This window comes from Lontra canadensis, unplaced genomic scaffold (genome assembly GCF_010015895.1).
Source record: "Lontra canadensis isolate GAN:19392208 unplaced genomic scaffold, GSC_riverotter_1.0 scaffold68, whole genome shotgun sequence".
Taxonomy (NCBI): Eukaryota; Metazoa; Chordata; class Mammalia; order Carnivora; family Mustelidae; genus Lontra; species Lontra canadensis.
In genome coordinates, this window is record NW_022631062.1 from 1717121 (window position 1) to 1740676 (window position 23556).

At 44.7% G+C, this 23556-nt stretch overlaps 2 protein-coding genes across 10 annotated transcripts in view; one reads left to right on the forward strand and one right to left on the reverse strand.

The window, feature by feature from the left end:
* OFD1 (OFD1 centriole and centriolar satellite protein) overlaps positions 1–7620 on the reverse strand; it is a 46907-nt gene extending 39287 nt beyond the window's left edge. Inside the window, exons 1-3 of one of the 6 annotated variants that reach the window (XM_032880167.1) lie at positions 7524–7620; positions 7019–7117; positions 2046–2246 (exon numbers count right to left, since the gene is read on the reverse strand). In XM_032880167.1, coding sequence (XP_032736058.1) covers positions 2046–2246; positions 7019–7111 — 294 coding nt within the window. In that variant the 5' untranslated portion in view covers positions 7112–7117; positions 7524–7620. The other 5 variants (XM_032880168.1, XM_032880166.1, XM_032880169.1 and 2 more) reach the window with 5 other exon arrangements.
* A 147-nt stretch (positions 7621–7767) lies between these two features.
* Positions 7768–19910, forward strand: TRAPPC2 (trafficking protein particle complex 2). Of its 4 annotated transcripts, none has more exons than XM_032880176.1 (5): positions 7768–7836; positions 14203–14314; positions 16931–17075; positions 17527–17612; positions 18845–19910. In XM_032880176.1, the coding sequence occupies exons 2-5, from the start codon at positions 14222–14224 to the stop codon at positions 18941–18943; spliced, it is 423 nt and encodes a 140-aa protein (XP_032736067.1). In that variant the 5' UTR covers positions 7768–7836; positions 14203–14221; the 3' UTR covers positions 18944–19910. The 4 variants fall into 4 exon arrangements, with proteins under 4 accessions (XP_032736067.1, XP_032736066.1, XP_032736065.1 ...); XM_032880175.1 differs by having other exon boundaries at positions 7823–7877; XM_032880174.1 differs by lacking the exon at positions 7768–7836 and adding an exon at positions 7870–7889.
* Positions 19911–23556: the final 3646 nt, after the last annotated feature.

The window sequence follows — 23556 nt, forward strand, 5'->3', positions numbered from 1 at the left end:
AGCATCTGCCTTCAGCTCAGGTCATGGTTCTGGAGCCTGGGATCAAGCCCAAGTCAGGCTGCCTGCGAAGCAGGGAGTCTGCTTTTCTTTCTACCCCTCCTCCTGCTCCCTGTTGCTCTCACTCTCAAATAAACCTTTTAAAAAATAAATAAAAATAAACCATAGACTTTAGGTAATAAGATGTGACAATGTAGATTCTATGGCAAAAATGTATATAATGGGGGCGCCTGGGTGGCTCAGTGGGTTAAGCCTCTGCCTTCGGCTCAGGTCGTGATCTCAGGGTCCTGGGATCCAGCCCCACATCGGGCCCTCTGCTCAGCAGGGAGCCTGCTTCCTCCTCTCTCTCTGCCTACCTCTCTGCCTACTTGTGATCTCTGTCAAATAAATAAATAAAATCTTAAAAAAAAAATGTATATAATGGGGGCACCTGGGTGACTCAGTTGGTTAAGCATCTGCCTCATGATTTCAGCTCAGGCCATGATCTCAGGGTCGGGAGATCGAGTCCTGCTGAGGGCTCCACAATGGGCATGGAGCCTGTTTAAGATTGTCTCTTTTCCTTTGTGCTCCTCCCCACCTCTCCTCCCCACCTCCCTATTTATTTTTTTTGGGGGGGGGGTAAAGATTTTATTTATTTATTTGACAGAGAGAGAACACAAGCAGGCAGAGGGAGATGCAGGCTCTCCACTGAGCAGGAAGCCTGATGCAGGGCTCAATCCCAGGACCCTGGGATCATGACCTGAGCCAAAGGCAAATGCTTAACCCACTGAGTCACCCAGGCTTCCCTCCCACTCCCCTCTTAAAAAAAAAAAAAAGAAAAGAAAATCAAGTATATAATAAAAAATGTTGCTAGTAGGGGAGGCTGTGCATGTGTGGGAGCAGGGAGCATATAGGATATTTTCCTTTCTGCTCAACTTTGCTCTGAATCTCAACTGCTTTAAAAAATTAAGTCTACTAAAAGAAATAGGCAGTCAGCTGTATCAGTCTTTAAAATAATCAAGTGTTGGGGCACCTGGCTGGCTCAGTGGGTTAAAGCCTCTGCCATCGGCTCGGGTCATGATCCCAGGGTCCTGGGATCGATCCCTGCATTGGGCTCTCTGCTCAGCAGGGAGCCTGCTTCCCTTCCTCTCTCTGTCTGCCTCTCTACCTACTTGTGATCTCTGTCAAATAAATAAATCTTTTAAAAAGTAAAATAAAATAATCAAGTGTGACTAGATTTCTCGACCATCACTGTTAAACATTAAGCAACTAGGAAATTGGTAAAAATAGGTGTTTTAGTATTTGAGAATTCCATAGATTTTTTATTTTTAATTTTTTTTTAAAGATTTATTTGACAGATCATAAGTAGGCAGAGAGGCAGGCAGAGAGAGGGGGAAGGAGGCTCCCTGCTGAGCAGAGAGCCTGATGCGGGGCTCGATCCCAGGACCCTGAGATCATGACCTGAGCCAAAGGCATAAGCTTAACCCACTGAACCACCCAGGCGCCCCAAGAATTCCATAGATTTTTAAAAACTATTGTAGCCCTCATTTCCCTTGTGTAATTCTAAGGAACAGAAATATTTGAAGAGACTTTAACATAGTAAGAACAACACGTTTTAGAGATCTAGATTTATGGCCCTGCATTGATATTTACAAATCATGTGACCTTGAGCAAAGTACCTCGCCTCTCCGGAGGCTGGCTCCTCATCTGTAATACAGGTAACACCCGCTCTGTGACTAGTACAGTAACAATCTTACAACAGATTCAACATCAATGATGACTCTGAGTCTTAATAGACAACACCGAATGGGAGCTCAATTCTAGCTCCAAAACAGTCATTCTACACATCACAATTTTACCAAAGACTAATCGAGATTCCAAGAATTGGTAACAATCAACTTTAGTACTTCTACTTTGTTACGTGATCGAATGTATGATGTGAATTCAAAGATAACTGAGAAATGGACCTCGCTCGCTAAGGAATAGGCCACTAGGGTACGACACTTCCCGTTAGCTCAGAAAAAAAACCTGTTAATAGAAAATTCAAAAACAGAAAAGGAAAACTTTACCTTTTCTTTGGCCAAACCACTTTCCGGAAAGAAAACAGAGCGTGAATACTCGTAGCCACATCTTTCTAAGTGATCTGCTACTAGACAGTTAGAAGCGTCCACTAAGAGGGCACTCCCTTCCACTGAAATGGACCGGGGCTTCAGTTCTCCACTCAACACAGGGTGCATCAATTGGTGAATTAGCTGGTTGCGGAGCTGTGTCTAGCTCAAAAAAACAGAAAACATGAAAAAAGGGAAAAAATTTCAGCGGGATTATTTCATTGGAGATACACAGATCTGTACATGAATTAGCATCTTTATTTCCAGAATGGTTCTGAACCCATGACCAAAAGCTAGGAATGACTCTTTAGATAACCCTGTAACACAAGCAGCCCACTGAGTTTCTGGAAAAAACTCATTTTCACCAACTTCCAAGTTAACTTGTGGTTCCCAGAACACGTGCATACTCTAACTTCACTTCCCCAGGAGCCCATTTCAGCAGCTTTTCACCAGGGTATCAAGTGCAGGAGACAATTCTGTACCTTCTCACCTCTCTGTGGGCTACTAAAGGATATGAAAATATTGGGCATATTGATCAAAACAAAACTGGGTTCCCAAAAGGGAAATCATATATGCAAGAGAGAAATCAGTAAACCCCAAAACATATTAAGATATACTCTGCATACAGTATTTACATCTCAAGACACTGAAGTATAATAATTTTCTTACATTTTATAAGTGAGAAAATTATAGTGTAAAGTGGGTCATTTTCTCAAGGTTGTAACACTAACATTATTCATCTGGGTTTTAACAAAATTCCCAAAATTACTCCGACTACTGGGTATTTGTTCTAGTCTATTTTGCTTATCATCTGAAAACATACATTTGGGCTGAGCTTAAGAATACACTGCCTAGACTCATGGGGTTCAGCAGTAAATGATATCTAATGAGTTCATGTTAATAGAATACAAGCCAAGAAACAAATGGAGTTCTTATTATACTTTTTTCTATCCTTTAGCTCAAGGGTAGAACAGTACATAATTACCAGTATAGAATAGGCCCTAGTATAGGTCTAAAGTCTCCTACTTGGGGTGCCTGGGTGGCTCAGTGGGTTAAGCCTCTGCCTTCAGCTCAGGTCATGATCTCAGGGTCCTGGGATCGAGCCCCACATCAGGCTCTCTGCTCAACGGGGAGCCTGCTTCCTCCGGTCTCTCTCTCTCTCTCTCTCTGCCTGCCTCTTTGCCTACTTGTGATCTCTGTCTGTCAAATAAATAAATAAAAATCTGTAACGTCTCCTAGTTTAAAAAAAAAAAAAAGACAATTACACTTAACAGAATACGCATGCCCTGCCTCATCTAGTACAATTCCGTAACTGAAATAAAATGAGAGAAATTATAGCATTCTCCACCAGTAAAATTTAGAGATACTTTAATTAAATTTGTAACAACTAAAGAATATACTTAGATTCAGCTTAATAAAAATGACTTAGGGTGTCTTGCAAACAAATACTGAAACAGGATAAAATTTAGAAGAGTGACAGAAGCAGAAAGGAAAGTAAGGGGGGAGGGGAGAGCAAAGGACCTTACAGGTGAATCCCCACCTCAACAAACACAAAAAGCAAGCCATCCATCACTTGCTGGAAGGAATCCCACAACCGGCTGGGACTCTCCAGCAGCCAATATGAAGAGGGAAATCGATTCAGAATAGTGTTCCTAAAATAGAAGTAAGTACAGTAACTGTGGGGGGGGGGGGAATGGAAGAGAAGAAACTTGTGTAGCCTCAGCACAACTCTCTCCGAAATTAAGAGTAGACTCAAAATAAGGAGAAAGACTTGATAAATTCCATTTAATAGATACCAGACTTTGTACTTCACCAGAAATTCTTTGCAAACACCCAAATAGAATGTTAATTAGGCCATTAAAAATTTCAATGAATTTATTTTTTTTTAAGATTTTATTTATTTGACAGAGAGAGAGTTCACAAGTAGGCAGAGAGGCAGACGGGGGGGCGGGGAGCAGGCTCCCCATTGAGCACAGATCCCGATGTAGGGCTCGATCCCAGGAACCTGAGATCATGACCTGAGCCGAAGGCAGAGGCTTTAACCCACTGAGCCACCCAGGCGCCCCAAAGATTTTATTTACTCATTTGACATAGAGAGATCCCAAGTAGGCAGAGAGGCAGGCAGAGAGAGAGGGGGAAGCAGGCTCCCCGCTGAGCAGAGAGCCCGATGTGGGACTCGACCCCAGGACCCTGATATCATGACCTGAGCTGAAGGCAGAGGCTTACCCACTGAGGCACCCAGGCAACCCCTCAATGAATTTTAAAATTAACTCTCACTCAGGCCACCATCACTGAACTGAGAAAACACAAATTAGCTCAGACTTAGTAAGTAAAAATCTGTCTTGCCACTGGTAAAGCTGGGATAACATAACTGAACAGCCAGCTACGCAAAGGAAACAGTATTTCTCTAGAAGATACACGTTAATAAAGTGAACCAAGGTAATATAATCCTGATACCAAACCCAAACAGGGACAGCTTAAAAAGGATAAGGATACATCAGTATCATTTGTGACTACAAATAAAACACTCTCAAATCTAATTCCGAAGCACAGTAAAAGAAAGTATGCCATGGCCAGGAATCCAAGGATCATTCCACATTAGAAAGCCTGTTAGTGCACTGTACACTACAATTAATTCCAAGTGGGTTACAGAGTTAACTGAAAAAAAATAAATAAAACCTTTTTAAAAAATAAAGAGTATTTGTTCTTTTAGAGAACGGAGAATAATCAGCAAAAAAAAAAAAAATAGATTTGACCATATTAAAAATGTACATCACTATTTAGAACCAAATTAGAACTGAATATCAAGATAAAGTATGGCTGCAAAATTGGAAAAGAAATTAAGTTCCTATTAAAAGAAATCTTACACATTAATAAAACACCACTGGGGCGGGGGAACGGGCAAGGAACATCAACTGCCAATCCAGAGAAAACATACCAATGGCCAGAAAACGTGTGCAACCTCATTAATAATCAATGGAATAGTAAAGATTTTCCAATGTTTAAAAAAATGTCACGATAATATCACTGGAGAGATAAGCATTATTAAATTGCTGGTGGAGTATATACTATTAACAATCTTTCTAGAACAAGACCCATATGCCGAGAGCCTTAAAGCTCTGCCCTTGGGTGGCTCAGTCGGTTAAGCATCTGACTTCAGCTTGGGTCATGATCTCAGGTCCCTGGGATGGAACCCAGTAAAGCTCTGAGCTTAGCCGGGAATCTGCTTCTCCCACTCCCTTTGCTCCTCCCCCTGCTCTGGCACCCGCCCACTCTCTCTAATAAAATCTCTAAGAAAAAAAATCTCAGGGGGCACCTGGATGGCTCAGATGGTTGAGCATCTGCCTTCGGCTCAGGCCATCATCCCAGGGTCCTGCTTCTCCCTCTCCCTCTACTGCTCCCCCGCTTGTGCTCTCTTGCTCTGTCAAATAGATAAAATCTTAAAACAAACAAAACTCGGGCTTTTGGTTCAGTAATGTCACTTAACCTAGACTAGGCAAAAAGTGAGAGATTAAATGAAGGAATTTGCCGGCCTGGGTATAATGTAAATCTTCAACAGGGAACCGCTACATGAATCACCCATACATTCAAAGACAAGCCTGGTGCCACTGAAAATGAGGATTTCAAAAAACTCTGAAGGACACAGGAAAATGTTCACCATATAGTATTAGATTAAAAAGGAGAGGTGTCTGGCTGGCTCACTCAATGGAGCATGGGACTCTTGGTCTCCAGGTTGCGGGTTCGAGCTCTGCATTGGGGAATGGAGACTACTTTAAAAAAAAAGCGGGGGAGGGCACCTGGGTGGCTCAGTGGGTTAAAGCCTCTGCTTTCTGCTCAGGTCACCATCCCAGGGTCCTGGGATCAAACCCTGAGTTGGGCTCTCTACCTGCCTCTCCCCCTACTCCCTGTCAAAAAAAAAAAAAAAAAAAAAACAAAAAAAAAAAAAAAAAAAAAAAAAAAGACACTTATGTCAATTAGTAGCTGTATTAGCGATGATGTTTCTCCATGTTTTTCTATATTTTTTCAGATTAATCTCAAGATTTAAGTTACCAAGACAATGGGAGAGAGAAAAATTTTTTTAAAAGCTCACTTTTTCTTCAACACTTTCTTTTAAAGAGAAGGAGCAGGGTAGGGGCAGAGGGAGGGGGAAAGACGGAATCTTAAGTAGGCCCCATCCCCAGCACAGAGCTGGTTACGTGGGCTGAGCCCACAACCCTGATCATGACCGGAGCTGAAACTAAGAGCTGGAGGTTCAACTGACTGAGCCACCCAGGTGCCCCCTTAATTTGACATTTCAAATACAAAATATACTTTTGAAATGTATACAGTAATAAAAACATTTGAGCTAATCCTACTCTTTGCTGTTCATATATGTACTAGTATCTGCTGCCCAAATATTTATACATTTCAATATATTTTAAGCAAGAGCATTCCCGAAATTATTCTCCGGTAAATCGTTCACCTCCTGTTTTCCATATGGTGTCTATTTCCTTTATTCAAAAGCGAGTACGGTTACAAAACCACTTATTAATTCAGGACTTAAAAACCAGATTTATAAACCAAGTCCAACTTTACTAGAATGTGTTCAGTTTACAAAGCTACCCACTACCACCTTAATATCAGTCCAATAAGCCCATGATTTGAATACGCTCTTTTAAGACCACTCAAACTCGAAACCATTTTTAAGACTTCCTGGCGATTCACAGACCTGTACCCCTGGGGATAAAAAATATATGTTTATAAAAAATAAAATTAAAAAAAAAAAAGACTTCCGTATTCCGTTACAAAGAGTTACAGAGGAACATAAAAATGTAACTTAGCAATACAAACTATGGCTTACTTTAAAAGCCAAGACTTGAATGTATTTAAATCTGGACTGCGTGTTACAGGTTAACTTGTAAAAGTTATGTAAAAGATATGGCTAAAACGGATACCTTGAGCGTGTCCAGTATACCCCGATCCTTAAAAGTCTGGTAAAGCTTTTTTCGCAGTTCATCTTGACTCAACACGTCAGATTCGCGGAGCATAGTGAACTGGAAGAAAAAAATGGTTACGGGTTACCCGGCGGGCAGATGGACCATGAATTTTTGAAAACAGAGCAGTGGCCTCCCGGGAAACCCTAAGAGGCTGAGCAGGGGAAAAGCAGCTACAGAGAAAACAAACAACAGGTTACGTTTCCACTGGTCCCTGGGGAGCAGCCAGTGTATCTACCCGAGCCGTTAGCGGCCAGCTTCCCCTGCCCCCGACTCCTCCCCCCCCACCCCCGCCCGTCCTGCCTTGGCCCGAGTTAACACCCCGCCCGAGCTGCAGGCTCAGGAGGAGTCCCGGCGTTCAGGGCTCGGTCTCTGCCTGGGGCCAGTCGGGAAGAACAGGGGAGCTGAACACTTTGTCTCTCGCTCTGAACTAGGAACTCCAACCGACTCGCACTTCCGTTCTCACTGCTTCTGACGGGTAGGCGGGGTCGCGGTCCACACGCGACTTTCCCACGCGGCTGGAGGGCGAGGACCGGTAGTGAGGCAACAAGAGAAAACCGGGTACCAACCGGAATTCGCTGGGCTCCGCGTTGAGCCCGCCCTCCCCCGAGGCCCGCCAAACGGAACCGCCCTTGTCGGGAGTACTACGGCGCACGCGCTGGGTTACATGGCCCTCTGGCCGGAAGCTCCTCCCACCTCTCGCGAGATCGCAACCGCGGACTCTCGCGAGGTTTGCTCGGGGAGTTCTGACAGAGACTGCCAAGCGCGGGTCGGCTGAGGGAAGTGACTGGCTGTTTCCGTTGGCGGCATCTCCCCGCAGGTAGGAGATGGGGTGAGTAGGGGGCGGGAGGTCCAGGGGACGTTCCGGGTCCCGCGTGACGCGGGTTTTGGCCCGGTATCTCCAGCCCGCCCGGGGACAACCGGATCGGACCTGGGCAGTCCCCGTTCGGTCACATCCCAGGCCACTGGGCCGACGCACCTCGCGTTTTAGCCCGCAAGTGTCGATCAGCTCGGGGCCTTTGCTTCATTTTGCCTTTCACTGGGACATTCAGCTAATTCAGGGTTTTTTAAACGGCCGTACTGTTGTCATGCGGAGCTGGAAAATTTGTGGGCCCCGTCCGGTGAGGGGCGGGGATTAGTCGTCTCACAGGCAGCCTGATAGCTTGTAACAAAGTGCTTGGTAACATTGTGTGGAATAAGTTTCCAGGTAGCCTCAAAGGAGCAGCCCTAAGCTTGTCCTCTGGGCAGTTTGGGATAAATCTGTCACCCAGAGTTTAAAGACTTGGTACACACGTAGGTACTGCCCTACAGATCTTCCTTGTCCCAGTCGTTATCTACACCAGGTCCTGGCAGTCACTACTGGCTAATTAGAAGTGGCTCACCAGCGATAACCCATTTGCCATCCCTCATCATATCCCTTTTCCTTTGGACCACATTCATTATATTTGAAGGTAAGATCGTGCAGTATCTCACTCCCAACCCCCAGAAAGGCCTTCCCATTTAAACATTCTGTTCCTTCAGTAGCTCCTTTCCAGAGCATTCCTTACAACACACAGTTCAGAGTTACTGATCCTTTTAAAAGGAGATTCCCAGAGGTGCGTATGTTCCCTGGAGGTGTAATTAGTTAAAAGGACATGATCTTAGGACAGCCTCAAATTGGCATTAGCTTTTTGGGTTACTGTATCAGACTACTGCCCCTTACTGAGCTTGCATTAAATGTAAACTTTTGGGTCCCTGTAGATGAACTGCTCTTAACCTAGGTTTCGCTCCTATTGTACAGTTTTGGGTTTATTTTTCCCCCGGTTTTTAATTTTTTTTTTTTTTGCGTTCTCTTAAATTCTGTCTTGTTCATTTCACTTAAATTCTCTTAACCTGGAGGGACTGTTGAACCTTTAGTGTTGCGTTCCAGTTTATTAGCTGCCCAAGCGTGTTATCCTTCAATGTGATAAATTGTCCCTCACTTAAGCATTCAGAATGTTGATCTGAACTAGGTTAATGTCACACGAAGGTTCCCGGTCAACCGACTTGTACAACTTTTAAGTTCTTTGGGCACTGACATTCAAGTCTGGTAGGAGTGGTCCCTCACTCAACAAATAAAACGAGTGCTGCTGCACCCCCGTCCCCTTGTAGCTCTGACAGTACCACGGACTTCTCGGAGCCACAAATCTCCAGTTTGTTCTCAGGCAGATACCATGTTACTTCATACAATGATTTGCCATCCCCTGGATTTCTCTTCTAAAACAGAAAGTCTAGCCATTCAACTTTCTGTCAAACAGTTGTATAAAGCAGCAAAACAAAGGGGGGGGTGATTGTTGTATAAAACAGAAAGTCTAAGTTTGGTAGGGCTTGTTCTCATATAACCAGTACTTTGACTAACCACTTGATTTTTGTCTGGGGATTCACATTAATGAAGTTAATGTAAATTAAAAGCTCCTAGCCTGTGTTCTGACCGGAGACAGGTATTTCATACGTGTTTCTCTTGGTGTTTTAATCTATTCCAAAAGTACTCAGTTACAGAAGATAAGCCTTTGTTTCTGAAAACAAAGATAGGTAAGTAACACTTAAGTAACACCTATCTGAGGTGGTTTGACAGTTTTGTTCCTGAGATTTCCCATGTCCCTGATGAGTATACAGCCACTTTTGTTAGTCAAAGATATAAGATTTGCTAAGACTTGAAGATCTGTATTTATGGAGGTTTTTTTTTTTTTTTTTTTTTAATATACCTGTCTTGAGGTTCCTACCCCGCCTAACTTTTTGTCACACTTGCTATTAGAAAATCATGCTCTTTGAGGGAGCGTCTGGGTGGCTCAGTGGGTTAAGCCTCTGCCTTCGGCTCAGGTCATGACCTCAGGGTCTTGGGATCGAGCCCCACATCAGGCTCTCTGCTCAGCCGGGAGCCTGCTCCCCCCTACCCCAACCCACCCCCGCCTGTCTCTCTGGCTACTTGTGATCTCTCTCTCGCTCTCTCTCAAATAAATAATTAAAAAGGAAAAAAAAAAAAAAAGGAAAATCATGCTCTTCAAGAAAACTGAAGTTCAGCAGATCTGCATCCTATGCACCAGGTGACCTTTCTCCCCTTCTTCCTGATTGTAGTCTAAGAAGGCTTTTGTTTTTAACTTATTTCACACATTTCCATTCATTTTGCGCTTCACAGCCCCTCTCATGCCCGCCTCACAGATACGTGATTATTTTTTTGCGTTCATTACTAGTTAGTGCCCTGTTTCTTACATCATGTACATGCCCTCTTCCAGTTCAAGGTAGTTCAGAGCTCCTGGATCACCACATTGATTTTAGTTGTCGCTCCCTCTCAAACAGCTCAGCTCACCTAGCCATCGGGGACAGCTACTGTTTTCATCCCAGGTTAGAGTCCTTGAGTCAACAACTCCCATCAGTGGTTATGGGAGGTTCTTCACAAGTGTGGAAACTTCAATTTCTCACAAAGGTGCTGTTAATCATTGGATCACAGACCTCCCCAGTCAGGCCTCTGAGACCCTGAAGGCCTCAGCACTAGAACCTTCAGAAGGTTCTTTTCTGTGTTGAGGCCAGGTAATCCCAGCATGCCTCTCATTCCTGTGTTCCGGCTTCACCCGACACTGCCCCAGCTACTGTCCCCCTCCTCGCAGTTCCATTCCCCAAGTGTGTCGCACTTACTCTGTACCAGGCTCTGTGGTAAGCATTAGGGAGGCATGCTGGGCAAGTAAACCACTTAGATTACCCTCAGGTTTCCCCAGGTAGCTTCCCCCTGACGCACCACTGTCCCCCGCTTCCTTCCCCTCCCTCCGACCTTCTACAGTGCTTTGAAACTCTTGTCCTGGGGTAAGTGAACTCCTTTTTTTCCTCAGTCTCCCTACAGAATGCACCTGCTTTCTGTGAGCACTTCAAATATGTCCTTTTCCCCTCATTCCTGCAGCGATCTCGGCTCTGACGTGTGTGCTGTCTACTGCTATAACAAAGTTGGGTGGCTTAAACAGCACAAGTATGTTACCTTACGTGTGTGTGGCACAGACGTCCGCCGCGGGTCTCACTGGGCTGTGTTCCCTTCCGGAGGCTGTCGGGAAGAATCGGTTTCTTTGTGCTCTCCAACTTCCGGAGGCCGCTCGCCTGCCCGCCCTTTCTTCCCTCTTCAACACTGGCAACGTTGCATCTCTGCGACACCCCTTACCCCCTCTGCCATTGCGCTTCCTTCTGACCTTTTGGGCCTCTCTCTCCCACTTTTAAAGACCTTTGGGATTATACTGGGCCCACCTGGCTGGTCCGGGCTGCTCTCCCTGCCCTCAGGTCAGCTGGCGAACCACCTCAGTTCCACCTGCAGCTTTACTGCCCCTTGGCCGGGAAACGAACATTCACAGGTTTTCTGGGTCAGGATGTGGTCAGGGCGGGGCGTGCGGTTCTGGCACCACCACATGCTCAGAATGGACGTGCTCATTTCATCCCTCTTTTTTTCCTTATTTCCTTTCCTGGTGAACAGACTCATCTTGATACTCTGCTTGATCACCTCAGTCCGGCATTTGGAAACATCCTTGATTCTTCCTCTTCCTCAGTTCCCCAGTTTAATCCATTGCCAAGTTCTGTGTAGCCATCTCCTCCCCGCTGGAGACTTCGTCTTCTTAGGAGAGGGGCGAAGGGCCCCTACTTTAGGTGGTGGGGAAATGGAGCAGACACACACTGTTCGAGCTCACACAGACGCACAGACACCGGCAGCTGCTTCCCTTGTACTAAGTAACACTTTGTGGATGGAGGAAAGCGGTTGCTTCTTTTGTATCACAGACTGGAGTACTAAGTAACACTTGCTTCCTGGATGGAGGGAAAGTAGACTTGGCAGAACTTAAAACATTTCAAATCATTGTTACAGAGCCAATACAGAGGCCACCGTCCAATACAGTAGCGACTGACCGCATGTGGCTTTTTAACCAAACAAAGTGAAAAACTCAGTTCTGCGGACACAACAGCCACCGGTGGCTACCACACCGGACAGCGTGGATACAGAACGTTTCCCTTTCCGTGGAAAATTGAGTGTATCAGACAGCACAGAATTCTATAGTGTGTCTCATCTTTGCCTACCACCTTGGCATAATAAACCTCAAATACTAAGTGATGTAGACATTCCCTTCCGAGACAATGTGGTTGTAGTCTCCCAAGATTTCCATTTCTCCCATTTCACCTTCCAGTTCTGCCTGTAGAGTCGAACAGTCCCATTACTCGTTCAGCTGCTGTGAAATCAAATTATTGGCAGTTCAAGTTCTGTCCAGCTGTAGAGTCTATGATTTGATCTTTATGTGGTGTTTCCTCGGTTCCCTTTCTGTTTATCGTCACCCTGTACTGACACTACACAGGTTTCCTTCCTTAGATGTGTATTGTTTTCTGCTGCTGCTTCAATGTTTGTGTGGCAGAAATGAAGCCCTTCCTTTGGCAAACTCCAGCTGCAAACTCCTATTCCAATTAAGGACATCATTGTCGACTTTGTTCAGATTGAAAGTTCTCATCCCTTTGCCTCTTGACAATTTCTTTCAATCTCGAGAACTGTTGCTAAGTCGGCTGGCTTTGCAGAGCTTTCACATCATTCCTGCCTGTCTTGTTACCCAGTTTCACTATTGGGGCCTTTCCCCCCATCTTTCCCCTAAGACACTTGCTGTAAAGGATCAGATGGTCTCCGTTGCAGCTGCTCAATCCATCATTTTGTCGTCGGGCAAAGGCCGCCTTCAGCAACAATAAAAGGATGGACAAGGCCAGATTTGGCCTGCAGGATGCAGCGTCCCAACACCTGGCCCGAGTGACATTCTAAATTCCCTTTACCTCATCATGCCAAGAGAACGTCTTATTTGCCTCTTCTTCTAGTCATGGGCCTTCCAGTTCCAGAGTTCAAAGTGCCAGTTGTGCCTTGATTTCCTTAACAACGGAGGTTGTATTCATTAGGAAAACATTTCAGGTTTTCTCTTGTGCAGTGTGATTCAGCAGGAGTCCCAGTGAGGCTTGATGAGCCCTGGGCTCTGACACACCGCACCGTACCTGCCCTGAGACGGTGTCCTCTCGGTTAGCCAGGTGGCTGCCCCACGCGGAGGCCTTAAGGGTCAGCACGTCTCCGCGTGCGTATGCTCCTCTGTGTCGTTCCAGAGAGCCAGATATCGTGCCTAGTGCTTCACATGCATTACGCTGTATAATCCTCAAGGTCACTGTAAGGGATCCTGATGGTTGCCTCTGTCTCACCGGGGAGGAAACTGGCATTGGGAGTTTAAGGACTGTGCCTGTGGTCATGTTTCCAGTAAGTGGCATAGGTAGACCCGAACCTAGCTTTGTCTGATTCCAAAGACCCTGTGCTAGAAGTACATAAATACGTACATAAATCCTTCCACCCATCTGTCTGTTCATCCAGATTTTGATTGTGCTAAAAGCCACAGAATCCCTGATTCCCCCCACAACCAACCCCACCCCCAACACTTTCTCTTCATTCCCTTAGCAAACCTATAAACACCAGTTCTAAGATTTCTTAACACCTCAAGTGTCGTTCTTTTTGGATTATGGTTTCTTTCATCTTTTCTAGAATACAGAATTGTATCTTCCTTTTTTTTTTCTCTTTTAGTTATCCCTATATCCAATATGCGGCTTGAACTCACAACCCCGACATCGAGAGTCACACACACACCACCGAGCGAGCCAGCCGGGCGTCCCATGTCTTCCCTTCTTACGAATGCTATTTGAGGAGGCATATCATAGGCTCTTGCATTTGCAGAGACTTAGAATTATAGCATACATTGTTCAGGTAGAAAGAAGACAAAATCCGCACCTTTTATCAACTTCTCCCAGTGTTAGTGCTAGTAATGCTAACTGGTCCCGTCCAGGTTTGTTCCAGCTTTGCTCTGAATATTCTTTTGGGGTCATGAGAATGTTGTTTTTACGATTTTGTATTAGAAGTCTTCTAGTTTCCCTGTGAAAATAAGGTACTGGATTCTATAGGACATATCACAGACCTAATTTGTATAGTCCCAAAGCCATTTGTCTATGGCGATATACTGGAAAACGTGACAGGCTTTGTGGTCTCCTCTTCTACAATGTTAGGTTTAAGTAAAAAATTGAATTCTAGACTTCTTGTTAACCATTTTTCATTTTCAGTATGGAGTACTGAAAACATGTTATTTTCATTTAACTAGGAGCTATATATTGAAGACAATGTCTGGAAGCTTCTACTTTGTAATTGTGGGCCACCATGATAATCCGGTTTTTGAAATGGAATTTTTGCCAGCTGGAAAAGCAGAATCCAAAGTGCGTATGGAACCTTAAAAAATTCTGTAAGAATTCTTGTTGTAATGATAATGGTGTGGCACAATTTGACAGCTGGGAGAGACCCGGACAGATGAGGTAACTGGAATCCACCACAATTAAATGAGGCTTGCCCTGCAATCCCATAGGTTGAAAGAAGCCGGCCAGGGAACAGTCTCCGAGTGGTTGACTCATCCTTTGGTCCACCACACACTTGGCAAATACTAACTAGCAGGACGCTCTGGGTCTCTTCTCTGATATGTAGTTCACTGTGTCACCCGTTCTGAAAAGCTGCTCCTTGAGCACATAGGAACATAGTCCACCTGTTGTGGGACCGGAAGAACAGTTGTTACTGACTGGAAATGCCCTGAGAGCCCATGCTGTCCAGGGGAATTACACTTCTCCTCAGGACATACGGAGTAGGGCCATCTACACCTGGGAGGGCTAAAAGAGACCCTTGCTTCCATGCCCCGCTGGCCCTGAGACTCCAGCAGTTTCCAGTGCCCTTCTGCCCCCGCTGCTAGCTGGGTGGAGCCCGCATGCCATTCTCCCCAGTGACACCACCCAACTTCCTTGTTGCCAGTAATGGTTCCAGAAAAACAAGCTCAGTTCAAGAACATGCCATTCAGAGTAAACATGTAGAATCTCGAGATGAGGATACCTGCGGCCCTTCCATCTTTTTGCACTGCTCCATATTGCTCATAAAAAGTTGGGCTGTGTTTCTCCCAACCCCAGAATAAGCTTTCGTGTCCCTTAAGAATTGATTTTTGAAATTAACTGGAACACCTCCAGGGTGTGATGCTTTTCAGCTATTTAAATCTTGCCACAAAAATAAGATAGAAGTGTGGTAAAGGTATTCTGTCAGGTGGCTCTTGCTACATTTTGGTCCCACCTTCCTGTGAGCACCGTGCTTATGAGAACTTGCTACTGAGGCATCTCTGTAGCAGCGGCTGCTTTGTGGTACAGGGCTACTTACATAGTTTCTGTGGACTTGTGGGAGGCAAAGCTGTGCCTGCAGAAACACTCTGTGGCATGACTTGCCCTTAGTTCCTTCTCCTGCTACCACTCACCTTAACACATTTCTACATTTTTCTTCTAATTGATGATCCCACGGAAAACACTGCTGTAAGCCAGACACAAAACACATCGATCTCTCTAGGGACGAAATTAGCTTCGTCATGGTGATGGGAGTGGAGTACACATGCCTGAGCTGTGCAGGGGATTCCAAGCAACTGGCAGCCTTCCTCCAGCCCCGTCCCAGGAACAGCCTCCGCAGCAGGGAGGTCATAGGACGTTGCCTTTCCCAGGGCTGGCATAACAGAGCATCACAAACCGGGCGGCTTAGAGTAAAAGCAGCTCATTGTCTCACGGCCTGGAGGCCAGATGTCCAAGCACAATGCGTCTAGGCGGGGCCAGGCCCCCTGTGAAGCTGCCAGGGGAAGATCTGTCCCAGGCCTCTCTCTTAGCTTCTGGTAGTTCCTTGGCTTGTGGCCACAGAACCCTAGTCTTCACATGGCATTCTTGCCGTGTGTCCGTCCCTACATGCCCCTCTTTCATAACTATGCCAGTGATGCTGCATTAGGGCCATCCCACTCTAGCACGCTAACAACAGCTGCAGTGACCCTCTCTCCAAAGAAGGCCACGTTCTGAGGTACCGGGTGGGGTGGTGGGTGGTTAGGACTTCAACAGAAGAATTCAGCTCAACCCGTTAATGGAAGCCTTCATGAAAAGTTTATTTTGAAATAAAGAATTCCACAGGGGTAAGACTCCCAGGTTGTGAATTCCCTCTCCACATTATGGGGGACCGTCCCACCTCCAGTTAAGCCCACGAAAAGGACACTCAGCTCTGACAGGACTGTCTCCTGATGTTGAGACTGGTGACTACTCACAGCTGGGGCTGAGCATAGCCTCCTGCCACTCCCAGGTCCCCCTGTCACCTAAGCTCCATTCACCTGAAAGAGGCCAACGCCAAGCCTGTAAGAGTGCCACCTCCTCAGCCGTCTCCGCTCACCAAGTGTCACCGTGTCCCAAGGCCTTCCCTGCCCTTTTTCCCTGCTGACCCTGAGACCCATGCCGATGTCACTTCTGTGTAGCTCTCCTTTGCCACCTCCTTAGCTCTCCAGCCACCACCTGTCCGCTAGCCAGAGCCACTTACGTATTTTTTCATAAATATGTATTATTAATTATTTAATAAATTATTATTCATAAATATGTATTTATTTTTCAAAAAATAAATTTTTTCCTCCAAAAAGATATGAGGGTGTTTAAAGCAGAATCTCTATTTTTAACCTACTGTACTTCACACACTGAAATAATTACCAAATTTCATAACTTCCTTCTTGCAAAATTAAAAAAATAATCTATATTGTTTCTTGAACACCAACATTTCATTTATTAATTGGCTGTTTCTATTTGTTGAGTCTTAGATAGCAAATAGAAAAGAATGTGATGTGAAAACACTTAAGATCTTTTCTAAGTCCCATGACAGTAATAAATGAAGTAGCAGCAGATGCCCCCTACCCCCAAGAAGACTATGTATAGAATTTCCAGAATGAAATGTTGGGTGTTCTCGATGCTGTCTGGAAATGTTAATCTGGTGCTACTCACGTTGTCATCTAGGACGATCATCGTCATCTGAACCAGTTCATAGCTCATGCTGCCCTTGACCTCGTAGACGAGAATATGTGGCTGTCCAACAACATGTACTTGAAAACTGTGGACAAGTTCAATGAGTGGTTTGTTTCGGCATTTGTTACTGCAGGTCATATCCTTATCTTTTACAAAAAGATCTCTAACTAAAGGTTGGGTAACAGACTAGAACAACATGGGACATAGATGCCAGACTGTGAGTCTGTGGACTTCAAGTGTCAGGTAAACACTGCCATTTATGGGGCTACTGTTATTTGGAGGGGGGAAGCATTTGTTTAATATTTTTGTTTAACAGATAATTTTGTTTAACAGATATTTTAGAACCAAGTCTCAAATAAAGCTGTGGTGAAGCTGAACCATTAGGTTGATTTTACTTCATTCTGTAGTGACTTTCTAACTTAGAAAGATTGTGTCCTCTGATAAAAGTTACCTAACTTCAAACGCAGTTCACACATTTGGCTTTTCCATCACGAAATACAATGCATGTGACTCATTTGAAGGATATCGTATCACCTGACAACTTTTCATTTTTCATTTCTATTAAGATTATACCTTAATTCTTTCACATATGAGATTTATTATGCTCCATGACATAAGGCAAGAAGATGGAATAAAGAATTTCTTCACTGATGTCTATGATTTATACATAAAGGTATGGTATGCTCCCTAACTTTTTAAATTTGATTGTAAAAAGGGATTCCAACAGGAAACTGGCCTGTGGCGGTAACTCCCTTGTACTGTGGTTTTCATCTCAGACTAGTCCCCGCTCCCCCCAGTCAGAATGACCCCTGGAAGCTCCCTCACAGGCAAGACTTCACCACCAGGCTAACATGTATTTAGGATAGAACTCATGGTAGTTGTTTTTAACCTGGTTTCAGTTTCCCCCCTTTGGCACATATAGTTGATTTTATTAGGGAACCCTAAAAAGAGAAGGAAGCAGGCTACAAAAAAGGAAATTGCTTCATAATTTTAATCTAAAATGTTCTCCATCTACTTTACAAGTAAGTTACACAGCAATGATTATAGGTCATAAACTGTCAGGAAGTTTACCAAATAGTCCTTCAAGGGTAATGGTGCCACTCACATTTCTGAATATTTAGAAAAAATAAAATAGTAGTAGGATGTCTGTGGTTAAACTGCAGGGCTAACAGTCTGCTCCTATTAATTTTAAATGGTCTGTATTTAGACAAGATTTTTTGCATATCAGCACAGTTAATATTCCTGGTCAGATTTAGCAAATAAAAATATTTAGCTCTTAAAAAGATAAGACAACATCAAGTAGATTAAGGTATAAAAACTATTTAACGCCTTTGCCTAATTAGTGATTCCATTTGACAGTTTTCTCACATGTATTATGATACACTCATTACACTATTTAAGAACCTGATCATTTAGCCTGTGTTAATGGAGTGTATTCAAAACCTGATTGTTAGAAATTACTATATAAGGGTAATTTAATATAGCAGCAATGTGGTATAACTTTTTTTTAAACTATGAGCATATGGTGGATTTTTAGTTTTATGCAGCCAAAGGGCCTTATAGATAAACCCATACATTTATAATTAATGTGAGTAGATTAGTATTTCACACAGAGGGTGAATCCTGAAAGTTCTTTAGCTTACAGAGGCAACGCTGATCATACCACCATTAGTTTTGCCACAGGCACTTCTCAAAACTGAAACACTAAATCAAAAATCTCCTCAAGGGGGCATTACTATTTAACAACAGAACATTTTTGTTGAAACTTAAAAATGTGGTCTTCACTTTTGTTTTAGATGTCTTTGATGATTTAATTTAGAACTTTAAAATAATTTCCTTCTAGAGATCTAGGATTTGTCAGCCTTTGTACTTTGACAAGCTTACTAATACCTTCTTCTTTCCTAGTTTGCAATGAATCCATTTTATGAACCCAATTCTCCTATTCGATCAAGCGCATTTGACAGAAAAGTCCAGTTTCTTGGGAAGAAACACCTTTTAAGTTAAATGTGGAAAAATCTGGAAATAAACAATACCACTACAATGGGGTATTCTCAGGAATGTGTACGTTGTAAGTAACTTGACTAAATAGCCTGGAAGTTTTACTTGTAGTCTAAATTTATCTAAACCTAATGAAATTCCTTGTATTATTTCAAAACAGTACATTCAGTTTCTTAACGATTATCAACAGATTATCAATATTTGCTTGTGAACAGTGTTATTTATAAACTCTTTATAACCTTGAAAATATCTTTATTCTAAAACTTAAAGATGAGCTTTTGACTTTACTCATTCAGACAGCTTGATCTTGATGTCACAATTCAGAACTAAATGTCATTGTCAAGATTTTGGTAGACAGATTTAAAAGTTTCTGCCGTAGGGAATGAAGCTGACAGCGTGTGCATGGGTTTCTATACATCTATACTGTTATAAAACCACGCGGGCAGTATACATAGCACTTCACAAGAGGCCGAAGCAAGCAGCTTTTGCGGTGCCAAACACCACAGGCCTGTCTCTGTCAGAGATTCTGCTATAAATCAAGAATCCATGTTTGTAAAATGGGAGGCTGGGACCAAAGTGACAGGTTATGTTCTTATATTGTCTTTCCCTCCGACAGTAAACTAAAGTAAGCAAACTTGTTGACAGTTATAATAGTAAAAAGTTGTAATAATAGTAAAAAGTTTATATTACATTAACATTTGCATTCTTAGCTTTTTTAGGCTATGCACCAAGGGGGTGGGGAGTGCTCTGTAACCAGTGGGATCTTACTGTAAACTAGTAAATGTCCATTTAAAAACAAGTTATAACCAGATATTTTGTGTGCTAATTGTGAGCACTTACTTTTTTTCCATCCTGAGTAACTTGAGCAAGTAGTTCTAAGTTTGGTCTCATACCCTTGTGTGAAGTTGCTACCATAATTTTTTACCCTATCTATTTATTTGATTTCTTTAATAAAGATGTTTGTCCAAGATTATGGAAGTTTGGTCAAATTTTGAAAGTGTTGCTTATGCTGCTACCACGACTGTTTTAGTCCTATTCCCCCTAGTGAGAGTCTACAAGCTATTACCTTAACCCATTTTCTAGAACTCAGATGCCCTCAAACTAGGTATCAGAGCTTTGGGAGTGGGAAGATACCCCGCTAGAAATCCAGGAGTGGTTTGAGCCGTGCTCACTGCAGAGACCCCAGTGTGTACTTACCGCATCCCGCCGGCCCTGCCCTCCGTGAACAGACCGCGCGGAGAGCAGCAGGAGGGTTCGGGCGCCCTGCAAACCCTGCAAACCCTGAGCTCGTGAGGGAAGCGGGAACAAGGACCGCAGGCCCCGCGTGAGTACGTCACTGCAGTCCAGCACCGAGCTGTGTGTGTGCAGGAGCGTGAAGCCAGCCCACTGCCACGTGTGGGGGCGGATGGGACGCCAGATGTGAGCTGCACTGGATGAGCACATGGGCCGCGACGGTGCGGGGTAAGCTGCCCTGGGCACACAGCACGGCGTGAGGGGACGAACCAGGGGCTGGTACTTAAGAAAGCGGAGAAGCCAGCAAAGCTTAGATCTGGTCGTACGGGACGTCACACAGGTTCAGGGACACAGGAGCGACGGGATGACATCATGAGCACCCTGGGCATGAGGCCCGCTGGCACACGTGTGTCAGCACCACGTCAGGGCTATGTTCACACACCCACAGGGACCCAAAGACGACGCACAGCTCTGATCCTGTCCTCTTCCCTTTCCTAGGTGCTTCACCGGTGCCCACGTTTCCCTCGTACGTAGAGGGGGATGGATTTCTGCTCTGCCCGCACTATCCCCGTGCTCTTTCACGTTTCACTCAGTCAGCCCTTTCTGGTTGCCAGGCCACAGTGGGGGCTTTGCCCAACGCACAGACAGTGCGCAGGTCCACTTTTCCATGTCACTGGCCCCAAGCCACGGGTGTCCACGGCGTCATGATACGCAAGGGAAAGCTTGCACACGTTTCTACAGAAACGTAAGACTCAAGCTTTCTCTTAAGGGACATCTAGGACATTTTCACTTCCACTAGGGAATTTTCCCAAGGTGACAGCCATCCCCCCGCTGATGGGACTGTACTTTTCCATCTTGCACGCTGCGCGCTGTTATTTGCCACGCGGGCTGCAAACGTACGACTGTCCGTTCTCCAAGTTCGGTCGTCCGCCTTTTCCGTAGCACTGAACTGTCTCGAAGGCTTCACGGGAGTAGAGCTCAGAAGCACACGCTGTCACAGAGCGGGTCTGACGCCGCGTGATGAGCACGGGCACTGGACCACTGGGGCCTTCCCTCGCCACACTGGGGGGCACGCGGACCGGTCCTCCCGCTGGCCTCCTGGGGGCTCTGCAGCTCCTTCCACCAACCCGGCAGCCTCCGGCGCTGACTGCTTTCTTCCCCAGCTCCTGTTTTCTCGGTATTTCTCATCTTTCTTTAGGTAACACCAGCCAATCAAAAGACGTTTTTGTTCCTAAAAGACTTCTCACTTCCTAAAAACAAGAGTCAGATCTGCAGCTACCTCTCCCGGCTTGTTGAAGAGCTTTCCCCCTCAGTTCGTTGTAGTCTCTTTGAAGGCCGCAGCTCCTGGCAGTTTTGTTCCTCCTCCGTGGTCCCATTTCAGTCCTGTGCTCGGTCAGCCAGCCCCGCTCACTGGGTCCCTCTGAGTCTCGGTGTTCCACTGCATTACTCTCCTTGCTCGCCCGCCTGTCTTTACACACAGGAAGATCTGTTCCCTTGGCCATTTCTTGCTTCCCAGCTCTAGAACTTCTTGAATATTGGCTGGGAAAAAAAGTTACTAAAAAGCTACTTGGACGTTTTTTGTTTTTTTTTAAGATTTTGTCAGAAAGAGCACAAAGCAGGGGTAACAGCAGGCAGAGAGGGAGAAGCAGGCTTCCCGCTGGGCAGAGAGCCTGATGAGGGACTCTAACCCAGGACCCCGGGATCATGACCTGAGCCGAAGGCAGACACTGAACTGAGCCACCCAGGTGTCCCTGCTTCTAAATTTTTAAAAAACCTCCAAAGTAGTAGTTAAATCTATGTAAGAATCAAAACTACACATTATGTAAATACCCACACACACACATACATAATATGGGCTGAATTGTGTCCCCCCAAAATACGTATGTTAATAGCCCCAGCCCCTAGTCCCTCAGAATGTGACTCTATTTGGAGACAGAGCCTCTAAAGAGGTGATTAAGTCAAAACAAGCCCACTAATCCAATCTGATTGGTGTCCTTTTGAGAGGAGGAATTTTGGACACAGACACATGGTGGCATGGGTGGGGGTGGGGGGGCATGCTGCACACAGAGTAAACGTCATCTGCAGGCCAGAGAGAGAGACCTTAGGACAAACTAAACCTACCAACACCTTGATCTTGGACATACAGCCCCCAGAACTGTGAGAAAAATTCCCACTGTTTAAGCCACCCAGTCTGCATTTTGTTATGGCAGCCCTAGCAAACTAATACAATATGCTTCCCTTACGTACTAAATATCTAGCTTGATACCCAAGAAACAGACACATGCTACCTCCACGGACAGGAACTGGGTGGCAAGGGTACAGATATCTGTCTCTTAAGTCTTTGGTTGGTTTTTTTTTTTAAGATTTTATTTATTTATTTATATTTTTTAAAGATTTTATTCATTTGACAGAGATCACAAGCAGGCAGAGAGGGGGGAAGCAGGCTCCCTGCCGAGCAGAGAGCCTGATGTGGGGTTCGATCCCAGGACCCTGAGATCATGACCTGAGGTGAAGGCAGAGGCTTAACCCACTGAGCCACCCAGGTGCCCTCTTAAGTCTTAACATGACTCATCTATTCAAAAAATGAACAGAAAATGTATTCCTGGGGCGCCTGGGTGGCTCAGTCATTAAACATCTGCCTTCAGCTCAGGTCATAATCCCAGGGTCCTGGGATCCAGTCCCACATCAGGCTCCCTGCTCAGTGGGAGGCCTGCTTCTCCCTCTCCCACTCCCCCTGCTTAGGCTCCCTCTGTCTCTCTGTCAAATAAATTTTTAAAATCTTAAAAAAAAAATTTACTCCTAATACCCACTGTTGAATAAGGTGTGGGAAATTAGTACTTTCAGATAGTGCTGCTGGATGTCTGTCACTAGAAAACAGACTGAATAAACTGGTAAACATCCGTAAAGCTGATAAGGTAGATATGCTGTAATAAAGTATGTTCACATATATTAAGAGGAAACAGCAAGTCACAAAACAATGGGGACACTTTAGACTGCAGGGGTGGAAGGCGGGAAGCAAATCCCCTAGAGAAAAAAGAAAGAATATATAATATACACCGATTTGTTAATGGATTCCTATTTCAGTTTTTTTGATGGAGGATTACAGTTTTGGGAGCGGGGATTGATTATAAATACTAAAAACAACAACTGCCTCTAACCGAAGAACATGAAGAGATTTAATTTCCCCATAATTCAAAACGTCCAAATGTTTTGCATATAGCCAAATTGCTCTGTTAGGAGATGAGACTGTCAAAAGCTTAGCTTACTGAATGATACTGCAATTCTTTTCCAGTGACTCCCCATGAGCAGGACATGCTAACCCTGACCGGCACGTCCTGACAACCCTCAGCGGGTTGGTTTGCCTCTGCAGGATGGGACAGGCACAA

Bases quoted from the DNA above. Each gene is read 5' to 3' on its own strand.
- TRAPPC2 (XM_032880174.1), top strand. The intron at 14,315-16,930 runs GTGCGTATGGAA...GTTGTCATCTAG, and splicing joins CTGGAAAAGCAGAATCCAAA to GACGATCATCGTCATCTGAA. The intron at 17,076-17,526 runs ATATCCTTATCT...TAATTCTTTCAC, and splicing joins GGCATTTGTTACTGCAGGTC to ATATGAGATTTATTATGCTC.